The 20,087-nt window shown below is 33.5% G+C and overlaps 1 protein-coding gene across 1 annotated transcript; it reads left to right on the forward strand.

Moving 5' to 3' along the window:
* The first annotated feature begins 4,970 nt into the window (after nucleotides 1–4,970).
* On the forward strand, nucleotides 4,971–20,010 carry LOC143262726 (uncharacterized). The gene is made up of 3 exons (XM_076528255.1): nucleotides 4,971–5,066; nucleotides 6,174–6,866; nucleotides 19,947–20,010. The coding sequence occupies exons 1-3, from the start codon at nucleotides 5,059–5,061 to the stop codon at nucleotides 20,008–20,010; spliced, it is 765 nt and encodes a 254-aa protein (XP_076384370.1). The 5' UTR covers nucleotides 4,971–5,058.
* Nucleotides 20,011–20,087: the final 77 nt, after the last annotated feature.

Raw genomic sequence — 20,087 nt, forward strand, 5'->3', positions numbered from 1 at the left:
GAACGAAATTTCAATTCTTCACGAACTTTTGAATATCCTGTATGTTTTCTAATGTGCAACAACCATTAGAATCACAGTGTTTACATAGATACATATATCGATTTTCCAGTGAAATTCGTGATATTTAAAATAAGAATTGAAATATCATAAGCATTTTTAGAGTTGTTAATTATATTGTTCAATATTGTTGATAATCATATTTTATCGATTTATAATAGTAAATAATATAAATTATAGCAGTAGTAAATTCTAGCCAGACTACATAACATATGTTAATTTTATAGCAATTACAATTTGAATGCCACCAGTTAATGTTAGATTAATACGAATTTTGATTTCAGCAATGCTAATGCGAAAATTTACAGCAATTTGAATTTCGGTGATATTAAATAATATGTTACTAAGGAATTTTCAAAAAATGCAAAATGTCGAAGAAATTTCAGAATTGTTGTGTACTGTTGATAATCAAATTTCATCAATTTATATTGTCAATTGATTCTACAAAAAATTAAAATATACACGCGAATATTTACGCTAATTTCACGCACAAAATTCTCGACATATGTAAATAACAATTTCAATCGCCTCTCACTTCTCATGCAGCATCCGATCATTGAATACATTGATTTTCACTGCTCACGCATCATTCGATTCCGCAGTTATACCAATTATACAATTTTAATAAAAATAACCCCGAAAATATTAAATAACTAATTAAAAATTATTTCAATTACTTTTTTCATTCTTGATACATTAAATACATAACTTTCTTATTATTAAATAAATGAATTTCCTTATATATCAAGTATGGAATTGTTATGTGTACAGTAAATTTTCCCTAATTGATGCTCAGCTTAGAAACAAAAATGGACAATTTGGGAAGAGGAGATACAATTATTCGAGCTTTGCGGCTCGTTTTTATAGTTAACGATCGTCAACAACTACAAAAACGAGCCGCAAGGCCACGAAAGCATTCTTTTTGATAGGAAATTGCTGCTATATTTTTAGACATAATCATTTCAAATTTATATTTATTTATATGTAAAATAAAATTGGTATTCCAAAGATTTCTATGGAATTTCCATTGAAATAATCATCAATTATTAATAAATTGAAAATGAAATAAAATTTGAGACCATCTTCAACGAAAAATTTTAATTCTGACCAACGATGCCCTAAAATATTGGTAGCAAAATATATTTCCTAATATTAGCCATAATTTTTATTTATTTGCATTTAAAAAAAAGCAGCTTCAGTAACGTAAAAATTACTTGAAATTATAGTGCGGTAAATTTTGTTGGCACCTCAGAGTCGCCATTAGAGTGCAAAGGGTTAGCTTTTAAAATCAATCGGACGGCGGTCCCCATTAAAAAGGTACGTCAGCGGTGTCTGGCATTTTTCGAGCGTCATTTAAAAATGTTTATTGCTCCATGATATAGTAAAAAAATATACGGTTACGATCGCGAGAGTCTACAGAATCGTTCTACGAAAAATTCGTGCGAAAAATTCGTCACAAGTTACACCGGGAAAAATTCTCAAACGCGATAATTTGTCTGCTGAGAAAGAAACTCATCTCCCACCAATTCGAGTTTCAAACTGAAATCTTCGAAGAACCGACAACGAGATCGAGAAAAGATCGTCTCGCGACGTGTAAATGAGATCGGAATCTACGAGATAAAATTCGTCGTCGGTTATCATCACGGCCGGAAGCGTGACCGCGGCCTAATAAGTGTCCTCGAGCGGGTGGTTTCGCTCACCTCTTGGAGCTCTGCGCGCCCATCGCGGCGATCACGGCCGATTGGCGGGAAATTCGAACGGGGTTCCAGCGCGTCCGCGGTGCGGCAACAGCAATCAACCGAATAATTTAAGGGTCCATCGAGATAACGGTAGGTTACGACGCGGATCGCGACTATATTTCCGTCATCGACGCGAACCTATCCGCTTAACGACCAGATTTCCCACGATGCGCAGCACGCACGCGTGCACAAATCGAGAGGACCGTTCGATACAGTCTTTTGTTCCACTGTCGCTATTAAAATAACGTGATTCCGCGAACGGCACCGAGACAGGAGCGTAATAGAAACACCGATACCGAACCGGCCGCGGCCGGCCGATCGTCACCGATTTTTCGATTTCCCCCTAGCTCCCGTGGACCCCCGTGGACCCCCATGAAACCAATATGGCTGCCGCGAAATAATGGGACTGTAGCCGAGATACGGGCGGCTCTCGCGATACCCTGTACGCGTTTTATGCGAAATCAACTTTAAATTCGTCGCGCCCTGCCAGCCGAGAATCATTCTCCCCGACGTGAAACAATTCGCTCGATTCCATTCGAAACGAGATTAGTTTTTTGGTTGATGCGCGCACCGGGACGAACATGAATTCTTCTGGAAATTTGGCGGTACGTCATGCGGCCAGAATATGCCGTGAAATATGATCGCCACGTATCTTTCTTTTGGTAAATTCTAACGTTTTCGTAGAATTTTTAGTCCGTTCTTTTCTATTTACCAGGTTTTATTCGTCGATTGTTATTTATGTATTTAACGTTGTTTTTATGTTGTATGGATTTTAGTACGGTTATTTGATGCAGCAATGGCTCGAATGATTCTCAAAGCTAATTTAATAAATAATAATCGTGTTAAAGGACGTGAGGGATATGTTTGTCAGAGAAATATGAAGAATATTATCAATAAGATACTCACCCATTTAGTTGTAAAATCCACTTTATGCACGGAAATGTGTGGGGGATAGTGCATTGACCACATTTACGTACTTTGTTAATCTTCACTGTACACCACATGTTTAAAAATTTCATACGTTACAGACAAGGTGTCATGCACACTAGAAAATTAAAACGGCCGTCACGGTTAAATTACTTACTATTTCGGGTCCGAAAAATTAGTAAATATTCTTCAGACGTTCTAAAGTAAAGGTGAACAGCGTTTTTCATAAAAATATCACTGTAAAAAAAAATCCGGAAAGTTCTCGCTTCGTGATTTGTTCAATACTTCGAACGCGGCTCGAGTCCGTCCCGACCATCTGTCAAAGCCTCTTTCTGCGGGCTCTCGAACTTCGCGCCGTCACCTCCCATTGGTCAGTGATTTCCGTTAATAAATCGTAAACAAAGACGCAGATTGCATTTTCGCAAAGGAAAAAGTTACTTCAAATGACCTCAGCTACCCCTCATTTTCGGCTGTTAGAATAATTTGTGGAACACCCTGTATATTTAAATCATTTATATATATTTTATTGAACATTTATTAGTTAGATATCTCGAAGTTCGAAAAATCGGCAAAATTAGCCCAAAAGTGATCAAAAGTAGCTCCCTCAGATAAGAAAGTTAAACAACGAAAGTTTTTTACTTCGTTTTGTCATTCCAAGTATGTAATAGCAAAATTGTAACATTATCTATTATACAGGTCCCTCTATGATCTAAAAAAAAATTCAAATCGTCTACTCTAATTTTAAAAAAGTTAAAATAGCACCTTGAAAAGTGTTCGAATATCAGTGGGAGTCACTGTATACATATAGCTGATGGCCGGTCTCGGCGACCAAGGGTTGTATTCGCGAGGCATTTTCACGCCCGGCATCTTTTTCGCCGGCATTGTTCGTCCTTGACGAATACGAGTTCTCTGTTCTTCAGCAAGGGCGAAATAAAGAGCCCTCCCAAGCATTGGCGGATTAATGCGTACTGGTGCCCGAGGCGCGATACAAAATTGAAATCCCTAATACGCTATGACACGCTATGACAAATAGAGCGATTATTAAAAAAAGTTTTATTTGAAAATAAAAACTTTATTTATGGCATTGAGAAATTAATTTCAATAACAGCTTTTCTGGACTTTTGCTAGTGCACAGTCGAATGCATGTGTAGATTTCAGCTAGCGACTTGCGTTCATTTGTCGCATATGCATTGCATTTATATCATTTTACTACATGAAATAATATCACGTTGTTCGTTTCAACAGACAGCTGTTAAATTATGTATAAAAAAATAAAATACTACTAATTTATCAATATGTAATTTAATCAAAGTAATACATGTTTGCTGGCTTTAAATGGACTTACATCATTTTCATAATTAATCAATTGTAATAATCATTTAATTTCAATTATGAAATTTTAAATATCATTCGAAATATATTTTCTATTAATCCATATAATTTTGTTTATTAATAATTACAATAAATAAAATAGGAGTCTCGTTTCTTATTTTGAACGTTAAATATATTTATATATTGTTAAACTTAAAATAAGATATTGTTATTATTTATTTACTCTCTTTATGTGGCGGTGTTTTGAAATAGTCATGATGCACAGGCGTTACATAATGTAATAACTGTTTCATATCCTTATATTTTTCGTATGTAACAGATCTCTCGGCATCGCTATACAAAGATGACATTTGAAAACATTAATTCCACTTGGATATCTCCCGCATCACTATACCTGCAGGAAAATTCTTCATACCATCGAATGCCCCCTTTCATGCTAAACAACTTTTGTAGGAACATGTTTTCGATAACTTCACCCTGTAAATATATCCAATAACAAAGGTACTGTAAATAACCAGGCCCTAATTAGTCCCCGTAGGTTCTGCTTTCCCTTGCAAATCATAATTTTCATCAAGGCTCGGTGCGAGCCTGTTTACGATGGTTCCTTCAATTGACTCATTTCCACTAGCTCGGCCTAATCCGCCGCTGTTCTTTTTCTTTTAATTTAACCGAACGAACCGATCCTTGTAAAATCCGTATGACACGACCGGTCATCGCAGGTACACGTGCTTACCTGATAGCCGGCCGCGGTGGCTAATGATTTTCCACGGGAGACGTTTTCATACCTGGCGCATTTTTTTTCGGGTAGTATCCTTTTGTCATTGTTCGTCTTTGCTGATTAGGACGTTCTGTCCTTTAGCAAGGACAGTATAAATACCCTGCCGATGTCAACGGAAACACTCATTCTGTGATCAGTGCAGCAGTGATCAGTGCGAAGACCTCGGCGAATTTTCTCAGTTAATTTTCCCAGTGAAGTATAGTGAGAATTTCTTAGTGAACTAAAATGGAATGGTACGTACATTTTTGCTATATTCTTCCGCGAACATTCTTCAGTCACTTGTTTTGACTAATGTTTTCCGTGTGTCGGGTATAAGAAAGACAATTTATTTTTACGAATTTAAATATTTATAAATAAAATATATTTTTCATCGAGATATGAGTCAACCTCTATTTTGGCCGGATACGGAGAATTCTCCCTAATTGACGCTCGGATAGTGCACGAAGATGGACTAGTTGGGAAGAGGAGATACGATTATTCAAATTTGTAAATTGAAATCTTGAAAATTAGAAAATTTAAATACTAGATAATTTAAAAAATGTACATTTATATATATAGAAATCGGAGAACTTAAAAATCGTGAATTTGTAAATCAAAGAATTTAGAAATTAAAATGATAAGATTTAGAAAATTTGGGAAGCAGATGATTTAAAAATTTGTAAATTTAAGAGTCGGAAATCTTAAAAAGCGTAAATGCAGAAATCAAACAATTCAGAAATTGAAACGGTAAGAACTAGAACATTTAGAAACCAGTTGATAACAATTAAAATTTCAGAAAACTGAAAAATCGTGAATTTATAAATCAAAGAATTTAGAAATTGAAATCTTAAAAATTTGATCATATAGAAATCAGCTGACTTCGAAATTGTAAATTTATAAATCAGAGAATTTAAAAACCGTCAATTTGATTTGAATTGGAATTGGAATCTTAAAAATCAGAAACTACAGAAACCAGATAATTTCGAAATTATGAATTTAGAAGTATGCGCATTGAAACATCGTACCATTCGAAACGGATGGATCGAGAAATTGCAAGTTTTTCGGCACGGAAAAATGTGTTTAATCCTGGCGTATAGATATTTCCAATCTATTCGCTTATAAAAACGAGTCGTCTACAAAGTTGTCGATTCACCGATAACTATAAAAACGAGCCGCGAGGCTCGAGTAATCGTGTCTCCTCTTCCCAGATTGTCCATTTCTGTGCGTAATCCGAGCTTCAGTTAGGAAGACATTACTGTATCACCAAACGTTTCTGGAAACTTGATTCGATTAAAGCTTCCGTCGTTTAATATACCGTTTAATATTACGTGCATACTAATTAATTGTTTCTTTTCGTTCAGTTCCAGAACTAATACTGAATCCTGCATTGAGTGGGGCTCCATAGAAGGTGGAGAAATCGAGTTCGAGTCTCTGACGGAGGATACTTTGGAGGGAGCATTACAAGTAATAAGGAAAAGCTTTTTCCCCAACGAGAGCATCTGCAAAGCCGTAAATCTGATATCGGCGCCTTGTAGCGTCAGAGCGCTCGAGGAGCTCTGTGTGGAAATTGCTAAAGACGGTGTCAGCATTGTTGCAGTCGACGTCAAGACTGGGGAAGTTGTTGGTGTTGTTCTCAATAAAATTAAGATATTGAGAGATCATCCGATGCCGAGAGATCCTGTAACTAACCCGCGACGTCCGTGTGGGCGCCCACCGTTTCGTCGACATCGCCCGGTCCTCTGGCGACCTTGCCAAAAGAGTTGGCTTGAAAGATTCAAGGATAATTGCGTACATCACCGGGCCAGGGGCTACGTAGATTTTCTGATTGCTATACACAGCAAGATAAATTTATTCAAATATTATAATATTGATTGTATTATGGAGTTGATGTTCCTGGCTACGCTGCCGGAGATGCAGCAGCGAAAAATTGGCGAGGGCTTAGTGTCCGTGTCCGTGGAGGTTGCCAATGCGCTGAATAATGGACAGCAAGTGAAAGTACCGATATCTGACACTGGAATTAATAGCGTGATCCATAATTTTCTGAGCATACCGAAGTTAGTGACTGCAATCATGACTTCCAATTACGCGCAGATCATCGCGAGGAGGTGCCGCTTAAAGGTCTTGGAAAGGATTAATTACAGGGGCTTTCGTTATAGTGACGTATCGTTCCGCAAGAGAATAGGGAAGGAGCATCGTGACTTCACTGTTGTAGCCAAGAAAATAAAGAACTAATCGACGGTTCAGAAGATATCGCAATGTCAAGAAAATTATATTTTATTTAGTATTTGCTTGTATTTAACAGGATTTCTATAATTTCGACCGAAATTGTCAATTATTATCTTCGAAATTATCATCTTTGAAATTATTAATTCTGAAATTATCATTTTCGAAATTGTTATCTTCAAAATTGTTATCTTCGACATTGATATCTTCGAAATCATTATCTTCGAAATTACTATCTTCGAAATTATTACCTTCGAAATTATCCCAGAAATTATTCTAGAAATTATTATTTTTGAAATTGTTATCCTAGAAATTACTATCTTTGTAATTGTTATTCTAGAAAGTGTTGTCTCCGAAATTGTTGTCTTTGGAAATATAATTCTCGAAATTATTATCTTTGAAATTATTATCCTTGAAATTATTGTCATTAAAATTATCATCGAAATGATTGAAATAACACCAATTGGCTAAAATATATTCGCTATGCAATCTCGTCGATGTAACACTTATCAATGAAAAGTGTAGAAACAAAACAATGAAATTTATACTTTTCTGCCAGGTTTCTCGTCGTTTCAGCCACTTCATGAAGGAACGGAGATCAGGCACTCGCGATCGGGCACTAATACTAAATAATCCAAACGGCGCGAAAGCGAAGATTTCACCCTTTGAAATGTATCTAAGAACACCATTCTACAGTTTTTTTTGTTAACAAAGTTACGGTATTTTGAATTTCAGAATTTCATTCGGAAGAGAATCCAAGGTGCTATACGATGGCAAACAAAAATCATAGATCAATACTTTCGGGCTCATTCGAAAGGGGAGACTTCGTTCGTTAAAATAATTGTGATTGCGTTTGCCAAACAATTTTTTGAACCACTCAGATCTATGCGAATATGAGAAATCGACAGGACGGAACCATTTTTATTTACAGTGCAGGGTATTAACGAAATAAAATTTATAAAACAGGAGAATTAAGATGCTACGAAACTGGGAAATTGGACTTCTAAAATGAGTAGAAAAACACCACCCTACGATATTTTTTAACGAAGTTATGGTATTCTGAATTTCGAAAAATGTTCGCCTAGAATTCCACGACCTCAGAAATCACATTAATCTTGTATACTTTTTTTCAAAACTGCTATAAATTTGCAACAAAGTATCGCAGATCAACGTTCTTGGATTCGTTGGAAAGGGAATACTTCGTTCCACAGAATCACGGTGATTTCATACGCCGGAGAAACGTTTCGAACTTATCAGAAGCACGCGAATTTGAAAAATGACCAACAAAGTTTCATTTTCGCTTATCGCTCGAGTTCCATCGAACCATTTTTCGTTTCGTGCGATTTATGGTATAGTGCCGGCCGTGCGTAGAGCCAAAAATATTCGCGCTGAGTCGGAAATGTGATTATCATGTTCGCGCGACCTTTACGAAGGCGGCTGGCCACCCCCGGCCGCCGAAATTCAATTGGTCCAGCAAGTTTCGGTTGATCCAGCGAATCAGAATTTGGTGAAATATCGTTGGCGCACTTGTAACAATGACACGGAGTCACTACAGCTTCAGATGATCGCGATTAGGGCAAATTTCGCAGGAGTTAAACGATTACGCTGATTCTGGCTCGTGAGCACGCGTCGCGACGGATAATTTACGATTTTTCGATGATTTTTATGTCGAAATTATGAATGTCGGACAATTTTATTTCATAATTTTAATTGCTCCTGAACAAAAAATTTTCATCCCCTTTTTATTTTATGCACGGTGAAACTGCCCCTTTAACAACGACATCCTGATGTTACCCCTTTTTCTTGTATATTTTGCAAATTTATCAGGTATTAAAATAATGCGTATAATAAAATTTGAACTTTTTATCCCCTTTACCTATTTTCTTTTAGAGCGGAACAGCCCCTTTTTAATTGCGATATGTAGATGTTACCCTATTTTTGTATATGTTATCAAAATTCTCATGACATTAAAAAGCTGTTTATAACATAAATTAAATTTTTCATGCCTTCCTTACTTTCTTCAGGGTGAAACTACCGCCTTAATAACGATGTCTAGATATTACCTATCTCCATGTTTATTTCTAAAATTTTACCGTATATTAATAAAATATTTGCAGTGAAAATTAAATGTTTCATCCCTTTTTATTTTTCGTAGTACGAAACTACCCCCTGAATGAATGTGGTATCTTGTAGATGTTTCCCTCTCTGCATAATTATTTCTACAATTTTATTGGATATTAAGAAATTACTTCCAGCGAAAATTAGATTTTGCACCCCTTTTTATTTTCTTTGAGATAGAACTTCCATATTTTTAAAATTGCACCAGATATTAAAAAAATTTAAGATAAAAATTTAAAGATATTAAAAAATTGAATTTCTTTCCTTCGTTTATATTTTTAAGGGTAAAACTATCCCCTCCTTGCTCGAATGATATATATTCGATATGTACTAAATATTCAAAAATATGTTACAATAAAAATTGAATATGTTGTCATTTAAAACAATGCAGTCATATAATGTAACAAATATAAATTTTCTGTCTCGTGTAGAATTTATTAACGACAGAGTATGCTAATCAACATGACAATGAAAGAAATCGTATTTCAAGGGGTTAATTACGTCGGAGAATCTGTAAAATTTTTTCTCCGAGGAATTTATAAATAGCCCGAGGCTATACGAATATTAAAAACTTTATAATGAAGGGATCGGAATAGTTGAATTTTGTGGAAGGGTAATTATTCCTCAGACGAAGTTTGGTTGTTGACAGGAACAGCGATTCTTCGAACGAAATTTAAAATAAAAATTGAAATATCATAAGAATTTTATATTGTTCAACATTGTTGATAATCATATTTTATCAATTTATAATGGTAAATAATATAAATTATAACAATAGTAAGTTCTAGCCAGACCACATAGCTTATGTTAATTTTATAGCAATTACAATTTGAACGACACCAGTTAATGTTAGATTAATACGAATTTTAATTTCAGCAATGCTAATGCGAAAATTTACAGCAATTTGAATTTCGATGATATTAAATGATATGTTATTAAGGAATTTCAATAAAAGCAAAATGTCGAAGAATTTTCAGAGTTGTTGTATACTGTTGATAATCAAATTTCATCAATTTATATTGTCAATTGATTGTACAAAAAATTAAAATATACACGCGAATATTTACGCTAATTTCACGCACTATATTCTCGACATATGTAAATAACAATCTCAATCGCCTCTCACTTCTCAATCATCAGCCGATCATTGAATACATTGATTTTCACTTCTCTCGCATCATTCGATTCCGCAGTTATATCAATTATACAATTTTAATAAAAATAATCCCGAAAATATTATATAACTAATTAAAAATTGTTTCAATTATTGTTTTCATTCGTGATACACTAAATACGTAGCTTTCTCGTTATTAAATAAATGAATTTCCTTGTATATCAATTATGGAATTTATATACATCCATATTTCGGTTTCGTGAAATACTAAATAGAATTGATTCTCATATTATACAATAATTGAATTTTCGAACGTGATAATTATGGCATGGAACTCTTCGGAATTATAGCTGTGTTTGATTATTGAAGCACATTAGCGAGCCGAGAGATGACCAAGCAATATTAATTATGATTTCGAAAGTTTTCTTTTCGAAAGAAAATTACTGCTATATTTTTAGACACAATTTTTTTAACTTTATATTTATGTATATATGTACAAGAAAACTTTAATTCTGAAGATTTCTACTTAATTACCAATGAAATAATTATCAATTATGAATGATTTGAAAATTAAATAAACATTGAGACAATCTTTAACAAAAATGTACGTGTACATATCCATTTATTACTAATGATTTTATTCTCCACGATCTTCATGAAACTTCTTTGAAAATAGGTTTTAATAATTATTTCATATAAGTTCGTAACTAAAATAAATATTATAATTAAAATAAATATATTTATTTATGGAAAATGTTTTCTGTTCTTGATTTTCACGTAACTTCAACCAATGTAATATTTAATTATCATTACACATAAATTCAATTTAAATGAATGTTGAAATAATCGTAAGAATAATACGCGGTTGTATTTGTTTATAGAAGGTGATTTTCTCTCGTTAATTTTCATCGAACTGCAGAGGAAATAATAATAATAATAATAATTATTATGAACAAATTTCATTAAAATGGTTCCCAATTATTAAAAGGAGAATACGTTCGATAATGAATTTCTCCTGACGAATTGCACAGAGATTATTACAACAACAAATGTATATTTTATATAGACATGTAAAATCAGTGGCCTAATCGAAGCTTATCAAACATTCACGAAACCAGTACGAAATAATCCTTGCGCTGATAGCTGGCTCATTATCAATCCATCAAATCCATAATCCCCTATGCAACAAATACGACGTGAACTCGAAAGTCGATCATTCTCTTTCTCGTCGATCAATACCGTTGAGAGTTTCGCAAAATTTTCCGCGAAAATCTCGCATCAAACATAATTCCGCTATTCGAGTTTAGTTAAATGTGAATTCGAGCCGAATGATTTCGCACGATCCATCAAATGATAAATGTCGTCGACTGTAGAAATACTATACATTAAAAAATCACAGCAGAAGCTCAATGATTGTAAGAATCGTTGTAATACATGGCAGAATTCCGATACATGCAAAATACAATTAAGAAGAAAATGATAGAAATATTAGAAACTTGACGAAATACAATAATCAAATATAAAGATAGTAAAATGTAGAAACTATATAAATTCAGTAATCAAATGTAGATATATTCAAATATGGATACTATTTATTATATATTACTATATATATTATATTTATTATATTATTATATTATAATATAGATTATTAATATACAACAAATATAAAATTTACTGAATTTTTGAATTCATGTAGCTTCTACATTTTAGTATTTTTATATTTGGCTATATGTATAAACAATATAAATAGAGCATACGTAATAAATAAAGAAATATTAAAAATATAAAAACTGCACGAATGTAATAATCAAATATAGAAATACTAAAGCCATAGAAACCACTAAAATGCAACTGGCGAATATAGAAACACTAAAATATAGAAACTACGTAAATGGAATAGTCAAATACACAAGAACTAAAAATTTAAAAATTATGAAAGATGCAAAATAGGGGAAAACTATAAAAAAAGACCGGTGTAAGTTGTGATTACGAAAAATATAGAGTCTACAGAAAATGCAATAGTCAAATATACAAGTACTAGAAATTAAAAAATTGTAAGATATGTAAACTGGGGGAAAACTATAAAAAATACCCGCTGTAAATCGTGGTAGTACTAATATAAATGACAAATAAAATTAATAACTAATTACCAATGATCAAATATAGAAATACCAAAAATTTTAGAAAGTGTAGAAGATATAAAATAGGCGGGGAATATAACAAACAATATTATAAATGATAAAATTATCGTTATCATCATTTTACACTTTTAAACATTACACGAAGCAAAATTGTGTAACTTAACAAAAAAAAAATTATTGTGTGTGTATTATACTATTTTCTATATTTAATATACATATAATTGGGTTGATGGTTTTAATCAATCATCTTCTCCTAATAGCATGTAATTACAGTCGCATTACAATATTCATCATACTCCAATCACAATCACAAATGGCGAGTTCTAATTACATTACAGCCAATATCGTATAATATTATATGTACATAGTCACCTTGTCACCGTCCACTCACCACAAACCACATCCAGTCTCTCACGAAATCAATATTAGCTTATAAGAAATTTATATTTCGACAACAGGAAACAATAATACCTCTCATCATATTAGTTTATGTCAATTTAACAGCAATTTGAATTTTAACGACACTAATTAATGTTAGGATAATATGAATTTTAAGTTCGAGAATATAATATTTTAATATATATAATAACATATATAATAATAATTTAATAATATTTTTTGTACAGAACTTCAACTCTCATGCTATTAAATAATATTTTTTGTTCAGGTATTAAAGCTCCAATAATATTGAACGGAATTATAATAACATCGATACGAATTTTATATTAAATTTATGGGATATATGATGCTCAATGTTATATTTTCATATGATATTGTTTAAAATTGTCTCATATTGTTCTTTTTAACAATGTTTGTTATATGACGTACAATGATTATTTATTGATATCACATTTATGAGGAATTTAGATATCAATAATTACTATCGCATAAATAACGATAACTAGATTGTTGCATCATTAAAATATTTGAATAATACAACGAGGAACTCAAATTTCCATGATTTTAAATAATGTTTAATTTATTAGGAATTCCAGGATCAATAACATTATACACAATGTAATCGTACTAAACCATTCTTATTAGGTTAATGCATAATTTAATACGGTAATAATGTATTAAATGCTGCAGCAATAAAAAAATATAAAAAATGTAAATTTGATAATATTATTAATTATATATATTTTATATATAAATATATATATATATAATTAATAAAATATTATTAAATTAACATTTTTTATATTTTATAATATATAATTATAATTATGTATATATATATATATATATATATATATATATATATATATATATATATATATATATATAATTATACTATATAATATACAATATAATAATTTAGTATAATATACAGTATAATATATATATGGTATATAAATATATATATATATTATACTGTATATTATACTAAATTATTATATCGTGTATTATATAGTATAATTAAATACATTTATACTGTATATCATACTAAAAACTGTACATTATATATAATATAATGTAATACATTAAATACTATTTCTAGTATTTTACATAATTGCCGAAAGCTGAGTAATTAAATTATGTTACGTTCGCTATCAGCATAGTTATATTTATTGTATTTATTGCATTAAATACATTGTATCATCTTACGCGACATGATGAAAATGCCGCCAAAGTGAAGGCATCAATTCTCTAAATATCATGCTATGTGCTATAATTTTAAATAATTATATTCAGAACATTAATATGACGTTCTTTATGCTGCGGGCGAACGTGTTAAGCAATGATCCAAACGCCACGGGTTGAAATGACCTCGACGGTCCATAAACCAAAAATAATATTCTTCCTAATTGATCGCATTTTTTAATTCGAATCTTAACCGTTAGAAGCGATACGCAATTTCAATGCGTTCCTTTTAACGCTGCCAAAAACCTGTTCCCAGTCACGTCCCACCAAAATTGATATTCCCCGCCGTCGCCACAAATTTCCAATAAACTCGCCGCACCAACAGCGCCGCCGAAACCGAAGAAGGAAAACTCGATCGACACTCGCGTGTTTCCCGGTAACGAATCGTCGCTTTCGCCACTCCAACCACGAGTGCAAACACTACGTGGCTGCATCACCGACACCTTTAGGTGCTGGATCGGGGTGGGGTGGGGGGTCGTCGTTGGTGTTCGCTAAAGGTTGCCTCTGTGTTGTAAATAAACGGCGCGACCCGATCGTACTGAAGATAGAAGCCAATCATCCAGCAGGATTTCTGGTTTCCTTTAGTTCCGTCCCCCTCCACCGCTTTCTTCCGTACCTTATGGAGCATAGCAGTACTATCCCCCCCCCCCAAAAAAAAAATTTGCCGGAAAGCGATATTCGGAGTACGTATAGACTAACGGTCGTAAGACGTTGCCCGCGACCATCGAAACCGTCTTCCGACGGTTAATCCGATACATGGAGTTGCGAAATTTCAGCGACACGGTTGTTTTTATGTTTCTGGTCTCCTGACTTCTGCGAACGGCGGATTACGATCGCCGGATATCCATCTCGGTGGACGTAGAATAAAGCAGACCCGATTTTCTGAAGCTTCGCAGATTATGGTATTCGGAAATAAAAGAATTTCGTAGCTTGCTTTCAAGAGCCTTTTAGAGTGTAACGTACGGAGGATCTTCCCACGAATTTTTTATATTCCCTCCTGAAGGCATACGCCAGGCTGGCGCCAGCCAGCCGGGGATTCATTTGTATATCGCGAGTCGAGTACCTCCGAGAGAGTACGACGACGAACATTTCTGGAGTCGGACCACATAGGATCATCCCCACTACCATTTTTCCACAGAAAAACTGACTATATAAAGGGCCCAAACGCGACCGGGAATTGGGCTAGTTTCGAGTCATTCGTCGACGCGGAAACATTAGTAACATCGAGTTTCAATTCTTCTTCCGCGAAAACTTACTTACAGTTGTAAAACCCAACGCGTAATAATTTAGTTTTTACCAGTTTTCTTTGGTTTCAAGTTTAATCATTTCCACCTCCTGTTTCAAACCAGTAGTTGGTATAACCCACCAAGATATATCTTAACCGCTCGAGGTATATCTTTATTTCTTTTCTAACCCTAATATCAATTTCTCCAAACACCTTATCCTAATTTTAAAGGTAGCTACCCGTGTCGAAATAAACATCGGCTGGTCTACGCACCTCATCCAAAAATTCCAATTACATGCAACCTCCGGCCACCCAAACTGCCTGGCCCTCGGCTCGTAACAAGAGCATGATAAGACGAGTAGTATTGTGGTCATTTAATCCTGAGATAGTAGCGTCTGAAAGCAGAGGAACTTAAATATTTTTGATAAATTATTTTCGTTTAATTTTAAATAGAATCGTACGTGTTTTGATGAAGGGCGAAGAAACGAATCCAACAAGTATAATGATTGAATACTTTCGATTGTTTAACCTCGATATGTTTGCGTTTGAAAGTTGATTACTTAATGTTTCGGACACGATATTGTTACAAGAATTATATCTCTTTTTTAATGTTTATGATAATATTGTTACGGCGACTTGTCCAAATCAAGTGGCTGTAATGTGAAACAGCCCTGTTGTGAACACCTCCTTAAAGAATAATAGAAGAGAGGGGTTGCCACGGAGGTGTGTTATCAACGGACAATCGAAGAGTCGGGATCGGACCGTCGAGCGGTCCAAAGATCTCAAACATAATTGAATTGAGTTGTATTATAGTTTATGTACTTTATTGTAAATAAAATGCCGCGACGCGAAAGAAATGCAGTAATTCGCAACAATATTATTGAATCAATTGTTTTCTCATATAATAAAGCACTCCTTAAAGTAAGTAGAAACATAAATTTTGTTTATTTATTGCACATGTCCTTTTGTATAATAAGCGATAAACAAGATAGTGACGAAATTTAACGTCACAAAAATAATCGGACAGTCCGTAGGTATAGGTGAACTAGTTTTTATCGATGGTATTATGGATAAAATGAAATATTTGGACATTTTTTAAAGAAAATTTAATTACAAGTGTTATAAATATGGGTGTACGTACAGTTTTAAGTTTTATTAGGACAGTGATCCTAAACACAAGGTCAGAATTGTACAGGAATATTTGTTAAACAATTGTCCAAAAGTACTGCATCCTTCTCCTCAATCGCCTGATTTAAATCCAATTAAAAATTTATGGGATCAACTGGACCACAAAATTCGTACAATACTTACAAAGACAACAACAAAGATAAAACAACGTTTGTTAGACGAATGGAAACGAATTTCGTCGGATTATTTAAATAAAGTCATCTGTAACATGCCCAAGCGATTACATGAAGTAATAAAACAAAAGGGTCAACCGACAAAATATTAATATTATGATAACGTGATTAAAAAGATTTTCATTTTATATAAAATTAATGTAATTCATTCACTGTCCGAATATTTTTGTGACGTTAAATTTCCTCACAATCTTGTTCATCGCTTATTATACAAAAGAACATGTGCAATAAATAAACAAAATTTATGTTTCTACTTACTTTGTATGAGAAAACAATTGATTCAATAATACTATCATAAACAATAAAAAGGAGCAATTGTTCTTGTATCAATATCGTGTCCGAATATTAATGCGAGTCACTGTATATATTCATTATACTCGTTGCATTTGTCTTTCGATGCTCTACAAGAATATCGGTAACAATATACAGAGTGTTGTATAAAAGTGTGCTGGAAACAGGAGTAGTCCTCAGGAGTAGTATCTTTTTTTCAGATACAAATATCAAGCGGATTACGAAAAAAAACCGAAAAAATGGACGTCGGATCTGTTGTACATACGAAAACCACACAATGGAGCGATAGAAAAAGACATATCCCTAGTTAACAATACATATGTAACAATAATTTAAACAATATTTATAATTGATTATGTTTTTCTTATTACATTGTCTATAATCATATTGTTCATAACTGATAATATTCTTTATTACTACTTTAGACAATATATTTGTACTACGTGACCTATAATATTATTTAAAAAAAATTGGTTAAGTAAACATTTTTATCACAATTAAATACAAAAATTACTTAACACGAAGATCGTCGTATGAAATTTTATATTCCAATCATATAATTGTAGTCAAAAATCGTAGGCAAATATTGTAGCTAAAATAGAAAAATATTGACATCCACAAAAAATAAGTACTTGGTCAATGAAAATATATAAAGTAAAATGTACAACTAAAATGTTTAGAATAAAATGTTCAAACAAACTGTTCGATAAACATGCTTAAAATAAAATGTTCAACTAAAATGTGTAAAATAAAGTATTCACAACCAATATGTTTAAAATGAAGTGTTCAAAATAAAATGTTCAACTAAAATTAACATCTACGAAAAATAAGTTCGAAACAATGCTTGTGTACGTCGATAGCGTCTGGTGTCGCATTTCGTATCGACAGCGCATTCAAATTCAGGAAACCTCGAAAACATGAAAACACCGATTTTCATAAAAGTCGCACGAAGTTGTGGATTGTGGCCAACTCTTTGAGCGAAAAGTGCGACGTGTGGCGTCGGGTGTCATCTGTCGAAGGAACGTGCAAACGTCGGAATACAAAAATTCTCCCCTCCACACTCTCGCCGATCCCATCGCACACTCTAACCGCCATTTCTGGCGCGGCTCCTATCGGGTCCCTTATTTCGTCGACGAAAAAATGGGGAGGTGGGTGAACTGGAAGAATGCAGTCTCAAGCCTCCGCGACCTAACCCAGTGAAATGAATTGGAGGATCGTGCCCCGACCGTGAAAATCGACGCCAGAAAAATATTTTCCTGGCCTTCGTGCTCCGGGCAACGAACGATGCCGATCTTTTGCGTAAGCCGCTTCCAGATATCTCGCAGAGTCGCTGAGATCGCTCGGTCCCCGAAAAATTCCGTTGGAAAAGTCGTTCGCCCATCGATAGCAAAGATTTCTCGCAGACGGAAGTGGTCACGATTTTTTTTCTTGCGGATTTTAGGGTCGAAGGTTTAGGTTAGGTGGACGGGTTTTTATGGAGCTTGGTGGATGGCGTATGAAATGGAGGGTTCGGGGTGTAGTGAAAAAAAAAGATTGCAAATTGAATTGATATTTTATATTGCTAGTAATAATAAAATTTTTTATTTCATTAAAAAATCATTCAAATAATTCGACAAATTATTTATTTATTATTGCAAATGATAAAAAAAATATTTATTATGCAAATAAAATGTTATTTTTCATTTGGGTTTTAGAGAGGGACGAAAAGATTTAGAATACTATTTGCGCTGATATACATATGTATACTTAGTGAATAAATTTAGGATAATGTAAATTAAAGGGTTGGAACTTGAGTTCCAATATATCAATTACTAAAGAATTGAATTTGTATTACAAAGTTTCAATTATTTAAATCTCAAAATTTTAATTTTTTTAATTTTAATTTAAATATTAAGTTACACTTCTGCTTATGTCTACATGCTCCTATGTATTCAATAAATAGATTTTGGCTAGATTTTCTTTCTAATGTAAATTAAGGGTTGTTGACCAAGGTGATAATTACTGAAGGGGTGAATTCGGAGTGCATAGTTAATATTTAAAATAATTTCGAAATATTGATGAGTATTGATTTATTTTTGTCAATAGATTTAAGCTAGAACTCCATTTCCTTATAAATTTAAAGGTCCAGGGTTAATGACTGACGTGTATTAGTTACTGCTGAAGTAAATTTGGGGTGTAAGGTGAGTATTTTAAATTACTGTGAAATATTCACGAATGCTGATTTCAGTCAATAAAGGTCCGGCTTCCCTTTTCGATGTGAATGGAATGGTCGAGGGTTAATGACCGATTGATCGTGGGCAAAGTGAACATTTACAATCATTCCGGAATATTTCTGCATGCCGACGTATTTTTATAAAATCGACTTAGACCAGGTTTGCTAATACATTTCTATTAAATACGTTAAATAAATTTAAGTTAGCTTTCCTTTATTTTCTGAATCAGGGCGCCGAGGCTTGATGATAAAGATATCAACTATTGAAAGGGTGATTTTGAGGTGCAAAATTGACAGTTAAGATTATTCTAAGACACTCCCTGCGCTCTGATAATATTTTCTTGTCTACACGTATTCTGTAAGCAAGGGTTCGAGGTTCCCCTCTTGTACACAAGTTACCCAAAGGGGTGAGTTTGGGGTGCAAAGTTGGCAGTTTGTATTATTTTGGAAAGTTTGTTGATACTAATATTATTTATGTCATGTAAATTTCGGCTGGGTTCTCCTCTTTTTAATGTAAATCAGCTGGTTGCGGGGCGGTGTTGTACATCTAATTTACAGTAGGGACGAATTTTGGGGTGGAAAATTCACATAATTTTCGGAAGCTCGCAGATACTTACATATCTTTATTATGTAAGTTCATGTTGTACTTCCCTTTTAATATAAATCGGGGGATTGAGGGTTGAAGCTTCAAATGTTGATTGCCGAAAGGGTGAATTAGGGGTAGAAAGACTACGGTCTAAACTATTCCAAGATATTTCTTCGTTCTTAGAAAAATTAATTGACTAAATGTGTCGTAAATTAGCTTCCCAATATGCGTGCAAGGGTTGAGTGCGGTATGTTTAAGGCATCAGTTACTAGAAGGGTGAATTTAGGGTGCGAGGGTTTACGTAGTTTCCGAGGAGGTCGTAGACTCTATTTTTATGCGGGTACGTTTATGTGGTAG

This window comes from Megalopta genalis, unplaced genomic scaffold (assembly GCF_051020955.1).
Source record: "Megalopta genalis isolate 19385.01 unplaced genomic scaffold, iyMegGena1_principal scaffold0203, whole genome shotgun sequence".
Taxonomy (NCBI): domain Eukaryota; kingdom Metazoa; phylum Arthropoda; class Insecta; order Hymenoptera; family Halictidae; genus Megalopta; species Megalopta genalis.

What these genes read in the sequence shown, in the direction of transcription:
- LOC143262726 (XM_076528255.1), top strand. An exon ending in AATTTTCTGAGCATACCGAA is followed by an intron (nt 6,867 to 19,946) that starts GTTAGTGACTGC and finishes GTCGTAAATTAG; the next exon opens with CTTCCCAATATGCGTGCAAG.